At 39.5% G+C, this 21,109-nt stretch overlaps 1 protein-coding gene across 1 annotated transcript; it reads left to right on the plus strand.

The window, feature by feature from the left end:
* The first annotated feature begins 1,328 nt into the window (after window positions 1-1,328).
* On the plus strand, window positions 1,329-16,202 carry fgf18a (fibroblast growth factor 18a). The gene is made up of 5 exons (XM_060886757.1): window positions 1,329-2,595; window positions 10,803-10,842; window positions 11,403-11,580; window positions 14,402-14,508; window positions 14,669-16,202. Exons 1-5 carry the CDS (start codon window positions 2,564-2,566, stop codon window positions 14,936-14,938), a joined length of 627 nt encoding a protein of 208 aa, XP_060742740.1. The 5' UTR covers window positions 1,329-2,563; the 3' UTR covers window positions 14,939-16,202.
* The last annotated feature ends 4,907 nt before the right edge of the window (window positions 16,203-21,109 follow it).

Raw genomic sequence — 21,109 nt, forward strand, 5'->3', positions numbered from 1 at the left:
CCACAGCTTTAGTCCCCACATGTTAGGTGAATTTATGTTGGACCTGTTTGCCTCATTTACCTTCTTCTGACAAACAGCTTTCCATCCAAAGGCACGTGCAAGAGGTCAGGCAAGGAGCAGCCAGGTCACAAGAAGGAGGATGATACAGTACATATGAGTGTAAAAGTACACTGAAGACACTGGTGTGTCGACCTGGAATATGCTACCATTGCCATAAATTATCTGCTCTCTCTGAATGACCGCTATTAATAATCACACACACACACACACACACACACACACACACACACACACACACACACATCAGTATCATTATTATCTGAGGATGAAATACCCCTGCACATAGCACTTAAAGAACTGTATTGCAGTGTATGTTCGTGAGAGTGTGAGAAAGACAGAAAGAAAAGTGAAAGGGAGGGAGAGTGAGTGTGTTGGCTTGGCTGACCGTCTGCGGTTCTGTCGGGTAAGGGGGAGGTGGTGGTGGTGGGGGGCAGAGCGGGCGTTGCTGCCGAAATCCCTGAGAAATGTTCCTTTTGGACCTGACCCTGTGCTTACATACCTCCCTCTCCCTTTCAAACTCTACTCTTTTCACTTCCATTGTTATGAAACGCAAGATCCTAAAAGGCATCACTCTTTCAAAAAGCACTAAAAGTCCCTGTGTGCAAAAAAACTTTTCATTACCTTAATGCGCCGCTTCCTAGCCCTACTCCTGGAGTAGCCCTGCACCTCACGTGTGTTTTGTGGCGTTTTCCACGCGCCAGCATCCTTTCGAGCCTCGTCAAGCGCTTGTTAATGAGCTGAAGAGTTGAGTCAGGTGTGTTGGGGCAGGGACACACTATAACGTGCAGTTAATGGGGACTTCGGGAGGATGATTTGCGAACACACAGCCATAAAAGCCAGCAGTTGAGATGCAGGCAGAGATCCCCTGAGTCTTGTTGTCTCGGTGTCTACCCCGGCGGTAATAGAGACAGATACAGAGCACGGTCCCGTTGGGGAAGGCGCTAAAACTGCGCGCACACCGCGCCCTCAGTCACACACACACACACACACACACACACACACATACACACGGGTGTGTTTTTGCTCGCAGTCATCGAAGAGCACGGATCCGGTAAAAGCGCGTCTGAGAAAGAGCCAGAGTGCGCCGGTGTGTGCGCGCGCTGGCGTGTGTGTGTGTGTGTGAGAGAGAGAGAGAGAGAGAGAGAGAGAGAAGTAGGGGGTTGGGGATTGTAAGGGAGGGTGGACTAATCTATGAGCCGCTGCTAAAATCTTGTTCCTGTGTTTTCATTCTCAGAGTGAGTTTTTAGCTCTGAAAGAGGAGCGTCTGGTCTGCAGTGGGAATGTACTGAGAAACCACCCTTTCCTCTCCTCTTTCCCAGTGTGTATTTTCCCACCGTGTTTTGTTTTACTTGTTAACGTGAGGGGCAGAAGACGGGAAGGTGGCGCAGCTCGGGCTTCACTCTGTCACTCTTCTTAAGTGGATGTACGAAAAAAAATCTCTTCACAGAAGGATCGTGTTGTCTTTTCTTTTGAAAGAGAGGCATTTGCAGCTGTTGCCTAGTGGAGCCGAAAACTTTATCTGCTTACAGATAAATAATTAAAATCTCGGATCCCATGCTACCCCCTCTTTCAAACATTTTTAGATGATGTCATTGCACTGCGTTTTTGGCCAGAGCTCTAGAAGACCCATAGACGGGCAGTGAGCGCGGTGAACTCCGGGAAATCAGGTGCTGGGCCGCTGTGTTTGAGTCTTGCGGGTGGCTGAATCTGCTACGAGCAGCTGTCACTTGGTCTCCCTCCATCATCTGAGTTGGACCGGACTTCATCGTGCGCCGAGTCCCACAGTTCTTCGTGGACCCCCCCGCAGCCATGAACGAGGCCGACTGGCGGCGCTTGAAGTGCCCCACGCCGTGCGCAAATATCACTCTCACCGGCCATTCAGTCTACCTCCCTTTTACTCTTTCCGCTTATCCACACCAATCCACGGACCTCTCGTGTCATGTTTGTTCCGGAATCCCCAAATTTTAAAAGGACCATAAGACCATTGACAAACACTTTGAGGAAGCGAGTGTGAGAATTCTAACGTATTTGAAATCCCTGGAGAAAAAAAGAGTTTCATTTTACGCGCTTTACCTCGGACGATCCTCCGACCGGAAGTGGAGAGAGGACGCCCGGTAAACTTGGCTTCACCTGTTACCCGTAACCCGTGGAGAATACCAGCTGTTATGGCCTAACCCCCCGCTTTTGCTCTCCTCCTCCCGCCCGCTCTGCCCCGCCCCCGTGCCGTTACCAAGCGCGCAAGCAACAGCCGCTGTTACAGCCGCTCCCGGTGGCACGCTCGCCGCGAACTCCTCACTGACACACGCACGCACGCACGCACCTCCTTCCTAGGGGGAAGCTATGCGCGCCGCCCGGTGCCGGCGGGAGCGTCCGCTGACCTTGTGACCCTTCCTTCGGGATTACACCGTGGGATTGAAACGTGAACTTTGGCAGAATCGAAGGCGACCCGGCGTTCATTTGTTTTCCAAGACGCACGGAGCGACTCGGCTGGACGCAGGGAGCGATGCGGTCCTTCCTCTCTACCCTGGCTGTCTTGTAAGTCATTAATTACTTAATGCTGAACCCCTGCACATGTGTGTTAATGCAAGTCGTTTCCTGTAAACTGTAATGCGTAAAACATTTACACTGTTAAAAGCAAAGCTTTGCAGAATTACGCGTTTGGCTTCACGCTCCACTTCCCATGACTAACTGTGAGTCTTGCATCCATAATCACAAAATGCACGAAATGACATCACCCCCTATGGGTTGCTATGGTCACGGATGTCAATCAGAAATGCTCTCAGGTAAGAGTGCCTTATCCAAAGAAAACAAACTCCAGAATTTCTGCAGTTCTCTCCCAAAGTGTGACCACAAACCCTTTTTCGTTTCTTTTTTCTACTTATTCTCTCATTATTATCTTATTCTCATTATTTTACACATGGCAGAGATTGAGATGGTTGTCATTGTTCTTTTTTCAACCTGCACACAGATTGATCCCTCTCATACTTTCTCTCTGTCTTTCCCCAGACTCCACAATTGGTCAAATAATACTACTAACTGGCATAAATCTGGTACCTTATCTGCTTTACGGGTACAGAGAAATTGGTCAAGTGTACCACACATCACCTGGAAGGCTGACGCACATGGCACAAGAGGATAGCTTCTAGAAAATAGAGCAAATCTTATATCGTATTATCTGAGAATTGAAACAGTTTAGTTCAGTGATGGGAAAACGCCATTTTTAAGGGACTTAGGTGAAGAAATACATTCCATAGAGATGATCTAATTTAATGCTGCTTAGATTTGCATTTAAAATTTGGATCTGATTGCTACATTCACCAGTGAAGAAAGATCAAGCACAGTGAAGTTTTAGCATCAGGTGTAGAAGTGATTTTGTGATTATGCACATATGCATTTTTTTTACAGCACAAAGTCTACAAATGTCAATATGAAGTGTTTTTGTTTCTCATCTAAACCTTAACCACTAAACCTTACCACATGTGCTGTGCTTAATTCTGCACAGACTGAGAGAAGTGCAATAGGATCCATCTATTTCAATTGAACTCTTGTATTTCATCACCCTCAAGTCTCTTGTGTGCAGTCCAGAACCAACTGCTTCCTCCAGGCCCTTGGCCTCGGCCTGCCACGCAGATGTGAAAGGTGCACTGTGTAATGTGGCAGTAATACAACATTGCAAGCTGATTAGCTGGTTTGTGTTCCTGCCATACCGCTTAAGCTGAGACAGTCAGTCAAAACTTGTGTAAGACAATGAACTTTGCTTGAAAGGCACACAGGGAAGAAGGGTTAGGGGTGATTTGGGATAGAACTTCTCTTTCCACACCTTTAGGACAAATCCTGTCTCAGGTCTGATGATGTCACACCACATTGCTTGTCTTGGCTCATGACCACACAGTGCTGTAAAGTAAGAGCTCCCAGCTACTCTTTCTCTCCTCCCCTCTCACTCTCTCTTTGGCTTGAGGGTTGATGCGGTTTTGGAGGGATAGGGGGAATCCGAAGTTGCAGCTAAAATGGTTTTTTTCTCTTTTCATTTTCTCTTCTTTTTGAGCTTTCTCCCTCTCTCAGCGTAACTGTGTTGTTTGAACAGCTGAGAATTCTTACTGAGCTCTGAGCCATTTTCACCTGCGCTGCCAGTGCTGGCAGGTAGATGAAGCATGCATACATCACAGCAGGCAGTCAGTGCTCATATGTCTGCAGGCAGGATGCATAAATATGGAGATAGCATGCATGAATGCACATAATATCAATAACACCTCATGAACAGCAGCCAGCAATCATACAATATTGACTATGCATTGTAAAATCTGCACAGATTCACAGTTTAACAATACTTGAATTTAAACTGTGGTACAGTCTGGAGTTAATGTGTGCTGAGATACGTAGAGATACTAAGACCCCTGAGACAATGCGATATAATGAATATTTCCAGACATGTATAGAAAATTTACAGACAAGAAATATACATTTTATAGAATGCTGATAATGGCATTCTATACACAGTGATGTTTATCCACACTAGGGCTTTAATTTTTTGCTAAATGTTAAATGTATGGTTGGCTGTGGATGTAATCTTTAAAGATTGGCCGATACTTCTGGGCAGAAGACACGGGTACATCTGTCATCTATTTAGGTGTCTAATATGGCATAGAAGCATCTATGAGGTTTATACTGCCTTGAGGTTTATATTGGGCATAATTATAAGAAAATGGCTTCATGTATGAATATTTATTAAATTTGTGTTTAAATGTTTTCTAGGGCAAACTGAACTAAATTATTTTTTATAAAGTTTCCGCACACATAAATGACACAGCTAAATATATTTTGCTGATGCCCAAACACACTTTATTAATGGTAACATTCAGGAAGAGCTGAAAACAACAAAATGATGAGTCCAGTAAAGCAGCCCATCAATAGGAATGCAACCACTACCACAAGCACAGATTGTTGCACAGATTATCTATTAAAGAATCTATCTATCTATCTATCTATCTATCTATCTATCTATCTATCTATCTATCTATCTATCTATCTATCTATAATTGCCAATATAGGTTCTGAAGTCTATCAGTCAAGGATAATAAGTCTCCTTTTTCATCCTTTTCATTTCATGCTGAATGTATGTAATGTCTGATGACTGATGTTTGTACATCAGTTCATACTTGCCACCAGGAAGCAGTAGTTAACCAGACAGCATGGGTAAATGCAACAGTAGAATGCGTAGAGCATAGGACATGACCTGTATGTACAGGTGTGAGGTTAGTATCCGAAACCACTGCATTCCTCTGCATAAGTGTAGACCTGGTCAGCAGATGTAAGAAATGACTTCAAGCACCTGGCTGACACACTCCACTACTCATGTAGTCTGTACCTACAGGTGCACAGTCAGCACACACAGGTGCACAAAGACCACAGACACACTGTCAGCCCACCAGCGCATACCACTGCTCACTACATATGCACTGACCCCAAGCTGGTGCATTCCCAGTGTGCACACATGTTGAACCAGTCTGTTCGGATATAAAGCCTTTATGCACGGCTTATATGACCCAAGGCGTTCGTTCTAGACCATTTTGCTGAGGGAAGACAGCCAATGGGAAATACACAGACGACCACCCTGCAAAATAAGGATGATAGCCAGTAAGATATACAGAGCCATAAAGCCAGTGCTGTTCAACCCCATTGGCAGTTTTCAGTAATGCATGGCCAATGAAGGTATTCCTACAGACAAAGTGCAAACACACATTGGGCCAGTATGGGACGGCATGAGGACAGTATGAATCAGACAGTTTATGGAAAGAGAGAAAGAGACAAAGTCATGTCATTCAGATGATTTTCCAGCAGCACCATTCAAACATCTGAAGCATCTGTCTCCCTCTCTCATGCTCCCTAACTTTGCCTTCCTCTTACTAATGAGGCTTTACGTCCAAATGTCTCCCTCTATTTCTCTTTCTGTCTGTCTCAGTTTAAGTCAACCTAAACTTTCTAAAAATGTTTCATGATTAGATAAACATTGGGAAATTAATTTAATTGAGCATAATAGATGTTGTAATGATAGCTGTCACTATAGTGGTTTTGCTAGAATTATATATTTTGATCATTTAATTGGGAAAACTAGTGCTGAACTGAACATGTGACAGGCAGGTGTTAATGTGTCATTACATTTAAATGACTGTCATGTTTCAGTATGCTAATACAGTCCATGCAATATCTGTTTAGCAGGCAGAAGAGCTTCCAATCTGATACAATTATCAGATTCTCATAAGAAACTGTCATAAGAATCTGATAGTTCCAGAATCAATTAGTTATAGGGTTTAGTGCAGTATGGCCTAGTGTGTGTGTGTGTATCTATTACAAAATAAGATGTTCTGACATGGTCATTGTAAATTAAGTTGACACTGAAGATGACATGAAGATGACCTTGCCATCCTTAAGATAAAAACTGTCAGTATTGGTTGAGGTTGAGGTTGAGGTTGTAAGGGATTGTTCTTATCACAACAAACAAAAGAAGAAATGTTTACAAAAGAAGAAATGCTATGATTACAGAAATAAGTTAGAGTATATAAACTTATTATATAAATATAAATATATATATATGGAACTGTTTATTGTAAACATTCAAGTGATTCTTTAGGTATAATGAGAGAGTGCGTGTTAAAGTAAATACACACACATACATATATATATATATATACTGTGTCTCACCACATATATATATAGATGTGGTGAGACAGTGTATAAAATGGTTATGAATGTGTGTTCTGTGTGCACAGAGAATTATCTGATGTTAAGAGAAGTGACTTGTGTGTGCATGTTCTTAATTACAGTTATATCTATGGGAGTTTGAGTGTGTGTTCAGCATCTGTGTGTCTGCTTTGCTGCAGCTGCCAGCTGCTGACACTGTTTCTCTGTCTTTATTTTCCTTCGTTCTGTTTCTCACTCTCATATCTCTTCATGGCTGGGACAGCGTGGGGGAGTCTTCCCATTCTCCATAAACCAGACAGGGAAACGAGAGAGGAAGGGAGAGCAAGGAAAGAGGATTTAAAAATGACAAGATGAGAAACACTCGTTCAATTCTTTTCATATCTCTTCCATTATGCTGGTTTTTTTGTACTTTATGTTTTTCGCCTGCTCTCCTCGGACTGAATGGAAGTGATGTAATTATGAGGTGTGAGGTCTCAGGATGTAAACAAGGAACCAGGTTCAGTCGAAACATTCCACATAAATCATAGGCTTATCACATTTGCAAAAATATCATTAATATTGTTGTGAAGTCACAACTCGGCCACAATTCAAAGAGATTATGCCGTAATGGAGAATGTAATTGACTAGGAATTCCAGTGTTAACTGCTTGGTGACCTGTTACATTAGTAATCAGTGACTGAATGCCTGGATATGAGTGTGAGAGAATGATTGGAGTTCCACTAATGCAGCCACTACAGGGCTAATTAAGGACATCCACCATAGACCCCTCTCTCACACAAGTATTAATTCTCACTCACATAGTGCATACACCCCCAAAGGTATAGCATGCACTGTATAGAGACTAATCTGAATCAGGGCCTATCAGCACAATGCTTAAGCACCTCGTTCCATTTCCCAGTTCAAAACCTGAAACAGGAATGTTGGAGGAGTTCTTTAGAAATTGTGGAGTTGGTGCCATCATTTCTCTTACGTTACTAGTCTTAACAATCAACAGCAGCAACACTGGATGAAGCGCGATTTACTCAGCATTTACTTTTATGTAAAAACAGAACAGTCCAGATTTTTCACTGAATTGGATGGAAAATTATCAAAAATGACTGATGATTGCTGTAGTGTACTGACATGCAGAAATGCAATATTTGTCTAATTCTTGGTTCTCTGTCAAGATGGGTAACCAAATTCAGAATGGATATTTAGTTAGTGTATATTTCTGTTGGCAATAGAAAATATGCGAAAATGTAGAATTACTGACAACATGGAAGAAAATTGTAAAAAGTTAAGGGTCATTTGTGAAAAGACAAAATGAAATGGTGAAAGTACTTGACAGCTTTTTTCCTTCTAGGTTTTTATGGTATTTCTGTTATTGGGATAGAATTAACTCTCTTAGACTTGAATCTCCCATTAGTGACAGTGCTGACATCACACCCCCCATACCAATCTGAAAGAGAGAAAACATTTCCAGAAAATCAGATATAGAATGAAAGTTGGGATGAGAGAGAACCTGATAATATTGTGTTCAACTGTTCATTTCCTGATAGCTGTGTGCAGAAAGAGATAAAGAAAAGAAAAAAAGGGTCTGCCAAAGAAGAAGTACATGACAGCAGGGTAGAGGAAAGAGGAAAAGGGAGGGGAAGTAGAAAAGTTCTTAGGGCTTGTTTATATGCAGCAAGTTGCCAGGCACAGGGCAGTGGGATTATGCATTCACCCTCAGGTTTTCCCCCTTGTAGGGGGCACTTAAACAAGGTACACCGATCTCTGGAGTGTACTTACATAGTACATTGCATTATGGAACATGTGTGTGCACTCACACTTACTGCATACAGAACACATCCCTGGTGCCTCAACACACACAGCAATGGCACATATACTCTGATACACTTCATTAGAGCATACAACACACCCTTCCCATGCCTATCCAGAGCCTGCCCCAAAAGGAACAAGCCTTGAAAGTAAACCTAAGTTCAGATTCTTTGTAAGCTACATTAGACATATTATCAAGCAGAATTTAGGTTGCTGGTTTTAATACACACTCTAGAATAATGGCACAGTAATGATGCTTCTCCTATGAGGATGTGCTTTGGATGTGGTCAGTTTCCAGTGTGGAAATCCTTTCAGAGGCTGCTGTGTGAACAGTAAAACTGTTACCATTACAAAAATTCACGCAGTAGTTAATGTTGTAAACCAAAATACACAGAAGCCTTACCAGGTTTGTTATTGTTCTGAGACTGTGATCTTAGTATTATAATCTTCTACATGTGTAAAGAATGAATGGCAAACAGAACCTTATAATACCACATAGCTCAAGTACTGCAAGCTGACTGACTTTAAAGCAGTGTTGCCCACTCTTTTCACGGGAAAGTAGCTCAAAGGTCACTAAATTGCCAAATTTTGTCATAGACTACTTTGAATATTTGCAAAAGGTGTTACATAAAATAGCACACAATAAAACAGAAAATAATATAAATGATTCATTATAGAAGGAAGAAGTCTATTTTCAATATTTTCAAAATTATTTCTACCAAAAATGAAGACAAAAAGAGTAGTAGTAGACGTAATACACAAAGGTAAGAATTCTGGAGGTTTTAATATTAATATATAGAAAAGACTTGAAGAATAAAGAAGTGCATAGATGGTACAAACAACACTCATCGGAAACTGGTAATTCAAACAACTTTATCAACTCAGTCAGACTTTACACGGTGCTGGTGAGTCGATCAAACTGGCTTATAACAAGCATCTGTGATGTGACGTGGTGAAACATATCACCATATATTGTTTTGATCAATCTTTCCATTAGCACACTCCAAACAGAGATGTAAATTTTGGTCAGAATAATCCAGACTAATATTAAACAGTGGCACTTCAGTGGTTTATTGTTTGTCTTTTTTATACTCAAAGGCATGGCATTATTCTCAGTCTTCAGTGCAATATGCATTTACATAAATGTTATATGTTTTGAATTTAAGTTTCAGAACACCTGGCTTGAGCTCTTTTTTCATAGTCACTGACTACACCTTTAAGGGATTTATTGGACTTACATTTTTGATGTTTATATGGGATTTTTACAACAAATACCAGCTATGGTACTTCTCTTGTTCTGTTTCAAATATGCTTTCAACTATGCCTCTGACATCTGTTTTAGACAACCACTGGACTCTAGCCAAGAGTTGCTTTAAGGCTGTTGTCACAATTTCTGATGTTTCACACAAAGCTGTTCGGCTCATGCACACTGAATAGAACCTGAAAGGAACTCTACTAGGCCGGGCTGAAGGGCTCCTGGCAAGAGCTCGCTTCACCCTTGCTCTGAACTACCCCATTCGCTCTTAACACAGCACAAATGCTTCTCGCACAAAACACTGTCCAAGTTTCCATACAAATGTGAGCAATGCCTCAAATGTCAACTTTTTCCTTTCCCAAAGTGTGGAGATTAAAGATGGCAGACAGAGTGAGGAAAAGAGAACAGAGATCCATCCAAAATCAGGGCACACTCCCTTCCCTCCCACCTACCTCCTGGGCTGCAGAGATGAATAAGGAGATTATCGGGCATTTAGCATTCTGTCAGATTCAGCATCCAGCTCACTGGGAGGTAGAGAAGGAGTTGTGATCTTATTGTTTATAACTTTAAGATCAAGCCAAATGGTCTTAAGGCAGGATGACTTCAAGAGGTTAGGGATTGGAGAGAACTCCCAAAAGTATTGTAGGAGTCATCAGGGTGTGTCCCAATTAAACCATCCTAGTCATCAACCTTTATAGTTGCACATGTTTATCACTGTGCATGGGGAACTAGGCTCAGTGTGAGTGCAGTACGAAAATGGACTCATGAGCTGCTTGTAGGTTGCACAGCCTGGGGTATTCAACAAATCCAGTGCCAGAACATCTTTGCAGTATAAATCATAATGTTTTTTAGATCGGCATGTTAGATTCTGATACAGTGATGATAAATTTGGTAGGCGTGTGGATTAAGGTATAAATGAAGGCAACAAGGATTAGAAATTAGACAATATATTTTGAGATTCATTCCTTTATTCTCCTCTCTCTTTCAGGTATATCCAGATGATGCTGGTTATGTGCAATCCTCTGCAGGTGTGTATGTGTTCATCTGTGCAAAAATTTTGATTCAGTTTGATTAGACTGATGAATTTCACTTAAGCAACTAGAGGAAAGTTATATCAGGAGAAATAAATCACTGATGAATTTGTGAGTAATCCAGGGATTGCAAGTATTTTATTAAAAAAAAAAAAAAAAATTTGAAAAAAAGACTGTGGAAACCAGAAAAAAGAAGAATATTAAAAAAAAACAAAAACATATTTTAAACATTTAAATAATCAAAAACAGTCTTTGGTGGATGTTTAATGTCACAGAGTAGTTATTTCTGGATTGGAAGTTATTTCAGTGCACTCTATCAGGCTTTCTGTCCATATATTAATGACTCTCAAATTACATTTAATTCAAATTGTGTTTCATATTTTTCGGACTATGGGAAGCTTTAAACTGTGCAAGGAGGTGAATCCTCAGAATGGCATCTAAGAACCCCTGTTCTGAGAGGCTCCATTGTAATTTTAAGAATCTACCTTTGTGAGAAAAGTGAGATATCAGCATGTAGGAGAGATAAGACACCTGCATGTATGTTCCTCTGCCTGCAGGTGTTCGGAGTTGATGGCGTGAACTTCAGCATGCACGTGGAGAATCAGACTCGTGCACGAGACCCCATGAGCCGGCGACAGCCCCGAGTCTACCAACTCTACAGTCGCACCAGCTGCAAACATGTCCAAGTGCTTGGCCGCAAAATCAGTGCCCGCGGGGAGGACGGAGACAAATTCGGTAACAACATACACACATACACAAGAAACTCATTTTCTCACTCCAGGGCTGCACAATAATGACTTTATATAAAACACTATAAATAAAACTTGTGCAATATTAAAATAAATGTTGTAATGCGGTTATTCAGCCAATTTATTTGTCATTTTATAACTTGTCAATGTACCTTGAACACTAATGAACAGTTCTTTAATAACAGTAATTCAGTGTTAATCTTTTAATTGCTGAATACAAATACAATTAGATGACAAATAATTAAAAATAAACATGCTATCACAGTTCATTTAATTGCACAATTAATTCACCTCTACTCTCACTTCATTTACTTTACTTCTCTGGCTTTATTTCATTTTTCCCCATGTCTGACTCAGTGTGTCTGTCTTCTACAAGCCCATTCACACGGTACAAAAAAGAACAGAAAAATAATATCTTAGAAGGAAAAGTATGTTTCTGCAGACAAGATGTTGGCAAATCGACTCGAAGACGAATATCTTGCTTATTCTGTTGCACAGAGACACACTCAAATACAATGAGAAAAAAGGTAGTGAGGAACTTCTCTGTGGAAAACAAACACCTCAGCGACTGCTGACACTGTGATTCATGAAGGGGGGGTGGAAAGAATGAAAGAGAGAGGAAGAGGGAGTGAGAGATGGATACAGCAAAGTCAGCGCTGGGTGTTAGTGTGTTAGCAGCTCATCTCCTCATTGATCTCTCCATTGATCCTACATTTTGCCTGTGGGTTTTTTTTTTTACCCTGAATGGTTTTAAGCAGCATGCTGACCATGTCCTCCCCCTCTCCTTCTCTCCTCTCTTTCACTTTCACCTCTCATCTCACCTCTCTCTTCTTCCATCTATCCATCCCTCCATCCATCCTCCCCCACTCTCCCTGGATGCTGTGTGATGCACTGCAAAGCCACACAATCAATGGCAAAGGAAGTTGAAAGATGATATGTACCCACCTAGGTGACTTTACTCTAGTACTGATGGCTAATATATTTATCTACACTACAAGACACTTTCAGCTGCTTTTTCTGTGCCATTTTAAATACTTTTTTATGTTGTGTCATATTTAATTCTGCCAGGCAGTAATGGGATAAAATATAAAGATGGATAGTGCAGACTGGGGGAAGAGAAAAGGGAGAGAGAGAAAGAGCTTATTGATCAATGCTGACCCCTGCACTCGTAAAAGGTCATCTAGGAGCTTGTTTTAGGGGTTTATATTTAAACAAGGACAAGCCTTGTGAAACACAGCCAACATGAATGAAACCCATGTGCACACGCATACGCTTACTAAATGACTTTGATACTAAAATAACCTCTTAGGAGCAAAAAGATTGTAACACTCATCTAGCATCTACATCTACATTATATTTACATGACAAAATAAATACATGATGCCACTGATAGCAGGGCAATATTATGTTAGATAAATTACATCAAATTACAATTTATGAGCTTTCTTGTATTGTCTGTGCTCCTGTTTTGCTATGACTACATAGTATCTATAGTAATATACAAAGTATAATCGAGAAAAAAGTTAACTTTTATGCGTTTACCTTTCATTGTCCCCCTTTTAAGAGTGTATTTTTGTACACAGTAATGTTTACAAAATTTAACAACTGCTGTTTTACAAATTATTATTATACATGTGGTGTATCCTGCAAATGTCTTTAATTATTGTGATATGTTTTTTTATGTCAAATGGCTCATTCATTAACTCATTCAAAAACCATTTTCATTCACAGTGGGGTTTTACATTGCTAAAAATATCAGGGTTTTAGCACCCCAGATGAGTTACGCCTGCTCTTTTCCAAACTACTGCTAACAGTGTTAATGTTATCACAGGAAGTCAATCATTATAGACTTAAACCAAAGGCTAGTTATTCAGTTTGTTAGTGGTATTTACGACTGTTCTCAAATGTGCTGGCTAAACTCAAACCATCCTGAACAGCCAATCTGAAATTAACTTAATGTTTATGCTGGGGAAAGGGTGAATGTTTTACCTGAAACAGTAACCGAACACAATCCCAGTATTATTGTAATACTTCAACCTAGGTAAATACTCTAGTGTTTATAAAACTAAAGTATCTTCAACACATATAGAAATGACTGTGTGATCACCATGGATATGAACTGAAACGCTTGGATTTGTGTATTTCCGCCTCACGTGTAGTGTAAAACAGTTACTAAAAGTGAGCAAATAAATGAACAATTTCATCTTTTATAAATATTTTTATGATCAATAATTATTTCATTATTCTCATTGAAAAAATACATGATACAGTTTTAATATAATGATTAGATAAATGATGATTAAATGAAAAAAAAAGCTTAAAAAAATTAGTTTATTTAGTTTAGGTGATCGAATGTGACAAATGTTTCAATTTGACCCCAAAACATTATTATTATTATTATTATTATTATTATTATTATTATTATTATTATTATTATTATTATTTAACTTAACTAAAAATTGTAGGATCTTATTAAATCTAGGCAATTACATGGCAATAGCATGGCACGCTGGTCATTGTAAAGCTTTTTACATGAAAAAGTCAAGAAATTGCAGATAAAATCATTATGCAGAAAATAGATATTGGGTTAAAAATAATAATTGGGTAAAAAAAGCAAAGTGGTCAGAGAGAGTACTTTAATCACCATCTTAAACTACTACCCACAAAAAGAACTCTCAGCAAGAGATACATAAGGGAATGTCTGGATCATCACCTGCTGTTTTTTTTCTTGTCATTGTTAGTGTTCCATGTACTGTATTTCTTTTGTAACGTCTGTCTGTATGCCTGTCTTTCTGTCCCTTCACAAGCCCAGCTTGTAGTGGAGGCAGACACATTCGGCAGCCAGGTGCGAATCAGGGGGAAGGAGACCAACTACTATCTGTGTATGAACCGCAGGGGCAAACTTGTAGGCAAGGTGACACATCTCTATGTTAGCTAAAGTTGCTTCTTCATTTTATTTTCTGTGTGAACAATCTGAGTTCATGGTAAACTGACAAGTGTTTACTTTCTCTCTCTTTCTCTCTCTAAATGGCTTTGTTCTGTCTCTATGTGGATGTTTTTCTGGATTTTCACAGAAGGCCAGTAATCGCGGTGAGGACTGTGTCTTTATTGAGATGGTGCTTGAGAACAACTACACAGCATTAATGTCAGCACGTTACAAAGACTGGTATGTGGGCTTCACCAAAAGGGGGCGCCCTCGTCGTGGCCCACAGACACTTCTAAACCAGCAAGACGTTCATTTTATGAAGCGCCTTCCTCCAGGGGAGCAGCCAGACCACACGCCATTTCGTTTCACCACTGTCAGCAAAAGGAGCAAAAGAGTCCGTGCTGCGCGACCCCGCTAACTTAAGCTTCACTAAAGCTAAAAACCCGCTGTCCCTCTAAGGGACAATGCTAACATTTACATCAGGGCCTCGCAACAAAGGACAGCCCTAGACTTCATCCCAGTACATGGGACCATGACAACGTTTAAATCCGGACCTGCTAAGAAAAGAAAAATAGGCCAATGGGACCATGTTAATGCTTACAGGACCAGAATAGTCCAACTCCAGTTCACTGGCTAAATGTGGAGAGCTTTTCTTTTGAAGCTAAGTTGTACTGTAGAATTCTCCAGTAAACAGGATCTAAAATGGACCAGCTATTATACCAAAAATGTGCTATTCCCCACCAGAGCCTTGACTTTAGCCTGGCACTGACATGCGAAACGAAGCCCAAACATGATGCAGCCATGAGTTGTAGTCATTCTCTATGGACTAAAGAAGCAGAAAAACTGACAACTGACACCTGACTCTGCCGTCTACTAACCAATCTCTCATAAAGACAGTTATAGGCTTCACTCAGGATTCCCAGAACAAGATTCAAAAAAATGTGACTGTGAGAGAAGAATGAATCTTCTGGAATCATGTAGAGGGGTGTAAGATTTAAATTGAGTAATGATTAAAAAAAGATTCAGGAGTGGAATAAAGGAGAGAATACATTTGAATTCTCTCCTTCTCCCCCTGCCTGCAAGCTAGTATGAACTTAAGATTGTGTGCATGTTTGTGTGTGTGTGTGTGGGTGTGGGTGTGGGTGTGTGTTTCTGTATCTAAAAGAGTGTTTCAGGTTGCACCAAAGACCACATTGGATAATCCCACAGATGACGTTGCGGAGTACATCTGCGTAGGTAACCTTAAGGGAAAAGAAATTGCTTGCCTTTGTCTGGAAGAACCTACCAAAACTGGATTGTAATAATAATAATAATAATAATAATAATAATAATAATAATAATAATAATAATAAATGTCAATACAGTCCTTAGAAAGCTGCACCAAAAATTAACTAATGACCAAAGAGAACTCAAAACCTGTGATCAATATGACACAACACCCAAATTCAGCAGCCTATCAGAGTGCAGGACTTAGCAGTGGGACAGGAAAGGGTCAGAGTCTTCCCTCTATATCCCTTTTGCGTTTGAAATGACAAAAGGAGCAATGTTCCTGTTTGGATTCCAACTGGAATGCTGCTAATTGAAAAGTCAGACAAAGTACCAAAGTCATATATGATATTGTTAAAATAAAAAAAAATAAAAACAAGCTTTACAATAAATAAAACTATATATGTGTAAAGAGTAAAGGCTAAATAAGTGATATTACAATGACTGCTACTATATTTGTTGTTACTATAAAGTTTATTTCACTTATTTATTTCATCTGTGTGTACGGCAATCTTTCTTAAGCCAGTAAACTCTACGAAAAAAACGTCTGTTTTAAAATGTCTACAGTGTCTCTCTGTCTGTCTGCCTGTCTGTCTGTATCTCTTCATTATTAACTATGCCAGAATTAAAAAAAAAAAAAAAAAAACAATCGAAAAAAAAACTAATTATTCAAAACAGAAATAATAACCAGTATCATGATAATAAGAGAGACATGATGGTGCTGCAGGTAGTGTTGCCACCTCACAGCTCCATCCACAGTTCGATCCTGAGCTTAGGTTACTATCTGCCTGTAGTTTAACATGTTGTCTGTGTGGATTTACTCCATGTTCTCTAGATTCCTAAATTCCTCTTAGAAAACATGCCATTAGGTGGACAGGTGACACTTAATTGTCACTAGGTGTGCATATGTGTGAATGGTGCCTTGCAATTTACTGGCAGCCCCTCTAAGATATGGCCACTAAATAAACAAGAAAGATAAACATAGAATCTCTTATTAAATAATTCAAGGGCCTCCTGTTTTCTGGATAAAGATTATAGTAATGATTTTTCCTCTAAAGCTACAAGCAGCAATGACAGATGAAACATATGTTTATTCAAGCAAACACACACACAGAGATCCCTGTTTCGGCTGGTGGTAACTCTAGGCCTGCTATCTGTGAATCATTAGACGATTCTCGCACACACTTACGCACACACTACCATCACTTCCAACCTGTAATCCCGGCAATTCCACTCAGCTGACTCAGCGGGAAAGTGGAGGACTCGGAGAAGGAGGGTGAAAGAGGGAAGAAGGGAAACAGAAATGGGGGAAGAGAGATAGAATACGGCCTCTGGAAGCGGCACGGTGGAAAGATTCCACAGCCCAAACCCAGAGGAAGGTGTATGGTAAGGCTGCAGCAGGAAGGAATGTTAAAAATTTGCGTGAGAACTGAGTAGTGACCCGAGACCTGCAGGAATTATGGGAATAAAAAACATATCCCAAAAACCCACAGGAAACACACGCCCTACATCACACACCACCAGAAGCATATTCGAATCATATAGTGATCTCAGACCTACATATATGTCTGAACACAGGAACATGCTTCACCATATGACAAAAAGTCACACACATCATGAAAATACTACATTACACTATAGATTACTTAAAGGATCCACACATCTGTCCAGAAAACATACAATACCTTCAAATGTGAAACAACAAACAGTGCACACATCTGAAATCTATGCTGTCTGCATCTATACACATTTCTCACACACTTCCTTTAAATCCACTGTGCAGCCACTAACACCATAACGTCTGTCTAAATGTGAAACATCGCTCAGCTTAGAGAACCACAAATACATGGCCTCACAGACAATAGTGGTAAACCACATCTACACTAGAACCCAGCAGCCAGACCCACAATGTAAAGTGAAGGATAAGATATGCACACAAAATGCCCTCACCCTTGCACACACACCACAAGTGACACACTTTACACAAAAATGCACACATACAGATGCACACATACTAACAATACAGTATGACCTAATCACAATGTTATAACCAGCAAATAGCCCTTTTAAATGTTGGCAACTGGTTTTATGCTTGGCATAGGAAACTAGAAAAAATAAAGAAAATTTCTTTGGATCATTTTCCTTCACTTTATTAGAGGAGTAGTACAGCATTTTTAAACGTAATATCTACCTACTCCATCTGTGCTTTTTTGTAAGACTACCACAGGCAATAATTACCCTTTCCTGAGAAAGAATATAACAAATCTCACTTACAAATATCACAAAACATAATTCTATGGGCAAGTCTTCTTCAGGCCTTATTTGTGAAATCTTTGGTAATGATGAATCACTTCATATCTGTATTTTGATAACTGAAAATCACCCGTAAATTTTTAAATATCTTCTTGTTATAGTTTATCTCCATTTTGATGCCTACAAAACTTTAAAAATGCCAAAGTTCACACAACGCTGAAAAATGACACACAATGTAATAGCACCTCCTATATCTTACAGTAATGCAGAGAATAACACCATTTCTTATATTCTATTTGAACGGCTAGTCTCTTTTATTTTATGCATTTCTTTTAAATTGCTTTTCATTACTTTCATCTTGCAAATGGTTTACAAATGTATTCTTGCATGGAATTTGACAAATAAGCCCCAATAATGGTTTATACCAGGGATTTTAAACCAACATCTGTCTTTTGTCTGAACAATTACCAAAAGATTCAACAACTGCTCTGAGTTTTGTATAAAAAGATTTCAGGTTCTTTGCTCAATTCTAAGAATGCCAATGCAATCACCCACATGTTATCTACAGGTATTCCCTTAATTGGACAAGACTTTTAAGAAATGACGTGCGTTGAATAATAAGAACAAACATTATTCTGTAAAGAGCAGGGACACTCAAGGACCTGCACTGGGAAACACGAAACTAAGCCACTGTATTTATTCAGTAGCTCTCCTGTCTACATGCTCTGAAGTGATTTCTTGCTGTAAGACGCTGTTACAACTTGTCTGATGACATATGCATACTGCACCCATAAAATTATGAGTGCAGGAAAGGATACCAACATTAAGGAAAACCACCCCGTTTTTGGTTAAAAATGACTCTGCCAAATATAAGATCTACAATAATGAACTATAAACCAAAAAAAAAACCAAAAAAAAAAACAAAAATGAAATATGTTTCATCATTGGAAACACTGGGGTGGCCATGTTCTCTTTGTTCCTGCAATAGATTCTCAGAAACCCTTAAATGTAGCTTCAGGCACAATTTAACTTTTTCACTTTTCATCTTCTTTTCTAATTATCTAATCACTCAAATGCTTTTAACAGAAGGTACAGCAGGTAAGTCTAGACTTGTTCTGATCGAAGTGAACCCAGGTCGTTTAATTATGGATCAAACTATGGTGAGACAGTGGAGCAATACTACCACCTGTGGGCTATTTTGAGAACTTATTATTGCGTCACAACACCCTGGATAGTCAGATATGGCAGCTCAGTGAGGATGTGGTGGCTTTTTGTGGACAGTTTGGCTCTGTAGATTTGCAAAGGTACAACTGTCCCATCAATAATCAATCTGGATTTGAGATTTTTGATTGCATCTTCTAAATTAATACTCCTTTATTACAACCACTAAATCCCCCCTACATTCCATTTTCAATGCACACACACATAGCAGTTGTAAGAGGTGCATTGCTCTAAAATGTCCTAAAACATTACACAATGACTTTTTTGAACTGATCAGAAAGTTAATTACAGTGCAGAATATATGGTGTTACAAAAAACCCACTATGTCAGAGAAAATATTAAGAATAATGGCAAGTATGCAAATATTTTCAGTTCAGTAACCTTACTGAAACACCACAAAATAATAAAATATTATAACATATTATATGATTTTTATTTCTCTGTCTAAATTTTGAATAATATCTAAATTAGGTTTGTTGCAGTCTGCAGTCTGCAGTCAGTTCACACAATTAGTTGAAGGGAGCTCACCTGTATCTGAAATATCATGAGACCTGAAAATTAATACACCTGTTCCTGAAAAAGTCCTCCAAGTCAAGAAGGTTTTTTTTGTCATTTCAACTATATGTAGCTGTTGCAGTACACAGTGAAATGAGACAAGGTTTCTCCAGCACCGTGGTGCTACATAAAACTAAGACAAAGCTAAGGACTTAGTCATAGACACATAAAGTGCATCTGTGCAACCTGGTATAAACAGTGCAGGACAAAAGACAATGCAGGACAAAGGACAAAAAAGGCAGTGCAGGACAAAAGACAGTGAAAACAAAAAATACAAGACAATACACAAAAACAGCATCGACCAGTGTAAATACTGTATGTTCAAACAATATTACATGTGAGGAAATACTGGAATGAACACGTTAGTATTATAGCAGCAGTTACATGAGGTATTGTAAAGTATTGTGCAAAACAGTAATGACTGAAATGTGAGACAGCATGTGCAAAAACAGTGTGCAAAACAGCATGTAAACAGTTTAATATGATGGTCTTGTAGACATAGATGTATATTGGAAGAGTGTGTAATTGGTGTGGGTCATTGTAGCCCATACAGTTGATTGTGTGAGTGTGTGTGTGTGTGTATGTGTGTGTGTATTGCGCTCGGTGCAGTTCATTTCAGTTATTGTGAATATTAAATATGGAATATATTGAATATATTCAGTTTGCTGGGGGGATGGAGATGTCACGCTTGCCTGTCTTCAAAACTTGAGAGCCCTGCCCTGAGAACACCATCAAATCGTATCTCATCACTTCATACTGGGGATAGTTTTCAGCTTATCTTTCAGTTTATCAACAGAGAGTCTGGTCAGGGTTGAAGGATGTCAGATGTTTCAGTCAATTAAAGCTGTTTAGTCTGCAAGCACCTATGGATTAAGGTATACATTCACACTCAATAAGTCGACTTAAGTCTGCTCTATTCTTATACAGGTGCACATTTACCCCAGGTGTGAACATTTACACTTTCCTGGTCATATATTACATTTACATAAGTTAAGTAAGTTGTAGAGCAGGCGTGTCACTGCGTCAGCGTAGCCGAGTGGTTACTTCTCGAGACTCAAATCTGGTGACTCATGAGTTACTAGGTTCGCACCACTGGTGCTGTCTGACGTTTTTGATAATTGCTGGATAAATAAGAAGTAAATATGATTTTCTTAATAATAGATTGGTGTTAAGACTCCTCTTACATTCATTTTGTGGCATGTCGTATTGCGAAGCTTACTGAGTTACAAGAACGAACAAAAAATTACGTTTACATTCCGTAAAACAAATAAAAAACAGACTTTTTTAACATGTT

The sequence above is a fragment of the Tachysurus vachellii genome, chromosome 14 (assembly GCF_030014155.1).
Source record: "Tachysurus vachellii isolate PV-2020 chromosome 14, HZAU_Pvac_v1, whole genome shotgun sequence".
NCBI lineage: Eukaryota > Metazoa > Chordata > Actinopteri > Siluriformes > Bagridae > Tachysurus > Tachysurus vachellii.

Bases quoted from the DNA above. Each gene is read 5' to 3' on its own strand.
- fgf18a (XM_060886757.1), top strand. From the start codon at position 2,564: ATGCGGTCCTTCCTCTCTACCCTGGCTGTCTT. The intron at 10,843-11,402 runs GTGTGTATGTGT...CTCTGCCTGCAG, and splicing joins TTATGTGCAATCCTCTGCAG to GTGTTCGGAGTTGATGGCGT. The intron at 14,509-14,668 runs GTGACACATCTC...GGATTTTCACAG, and splicing joins GGGGCAAACTTGTAGGCAAG to AAGGCCAGTAATCGCGGTGA.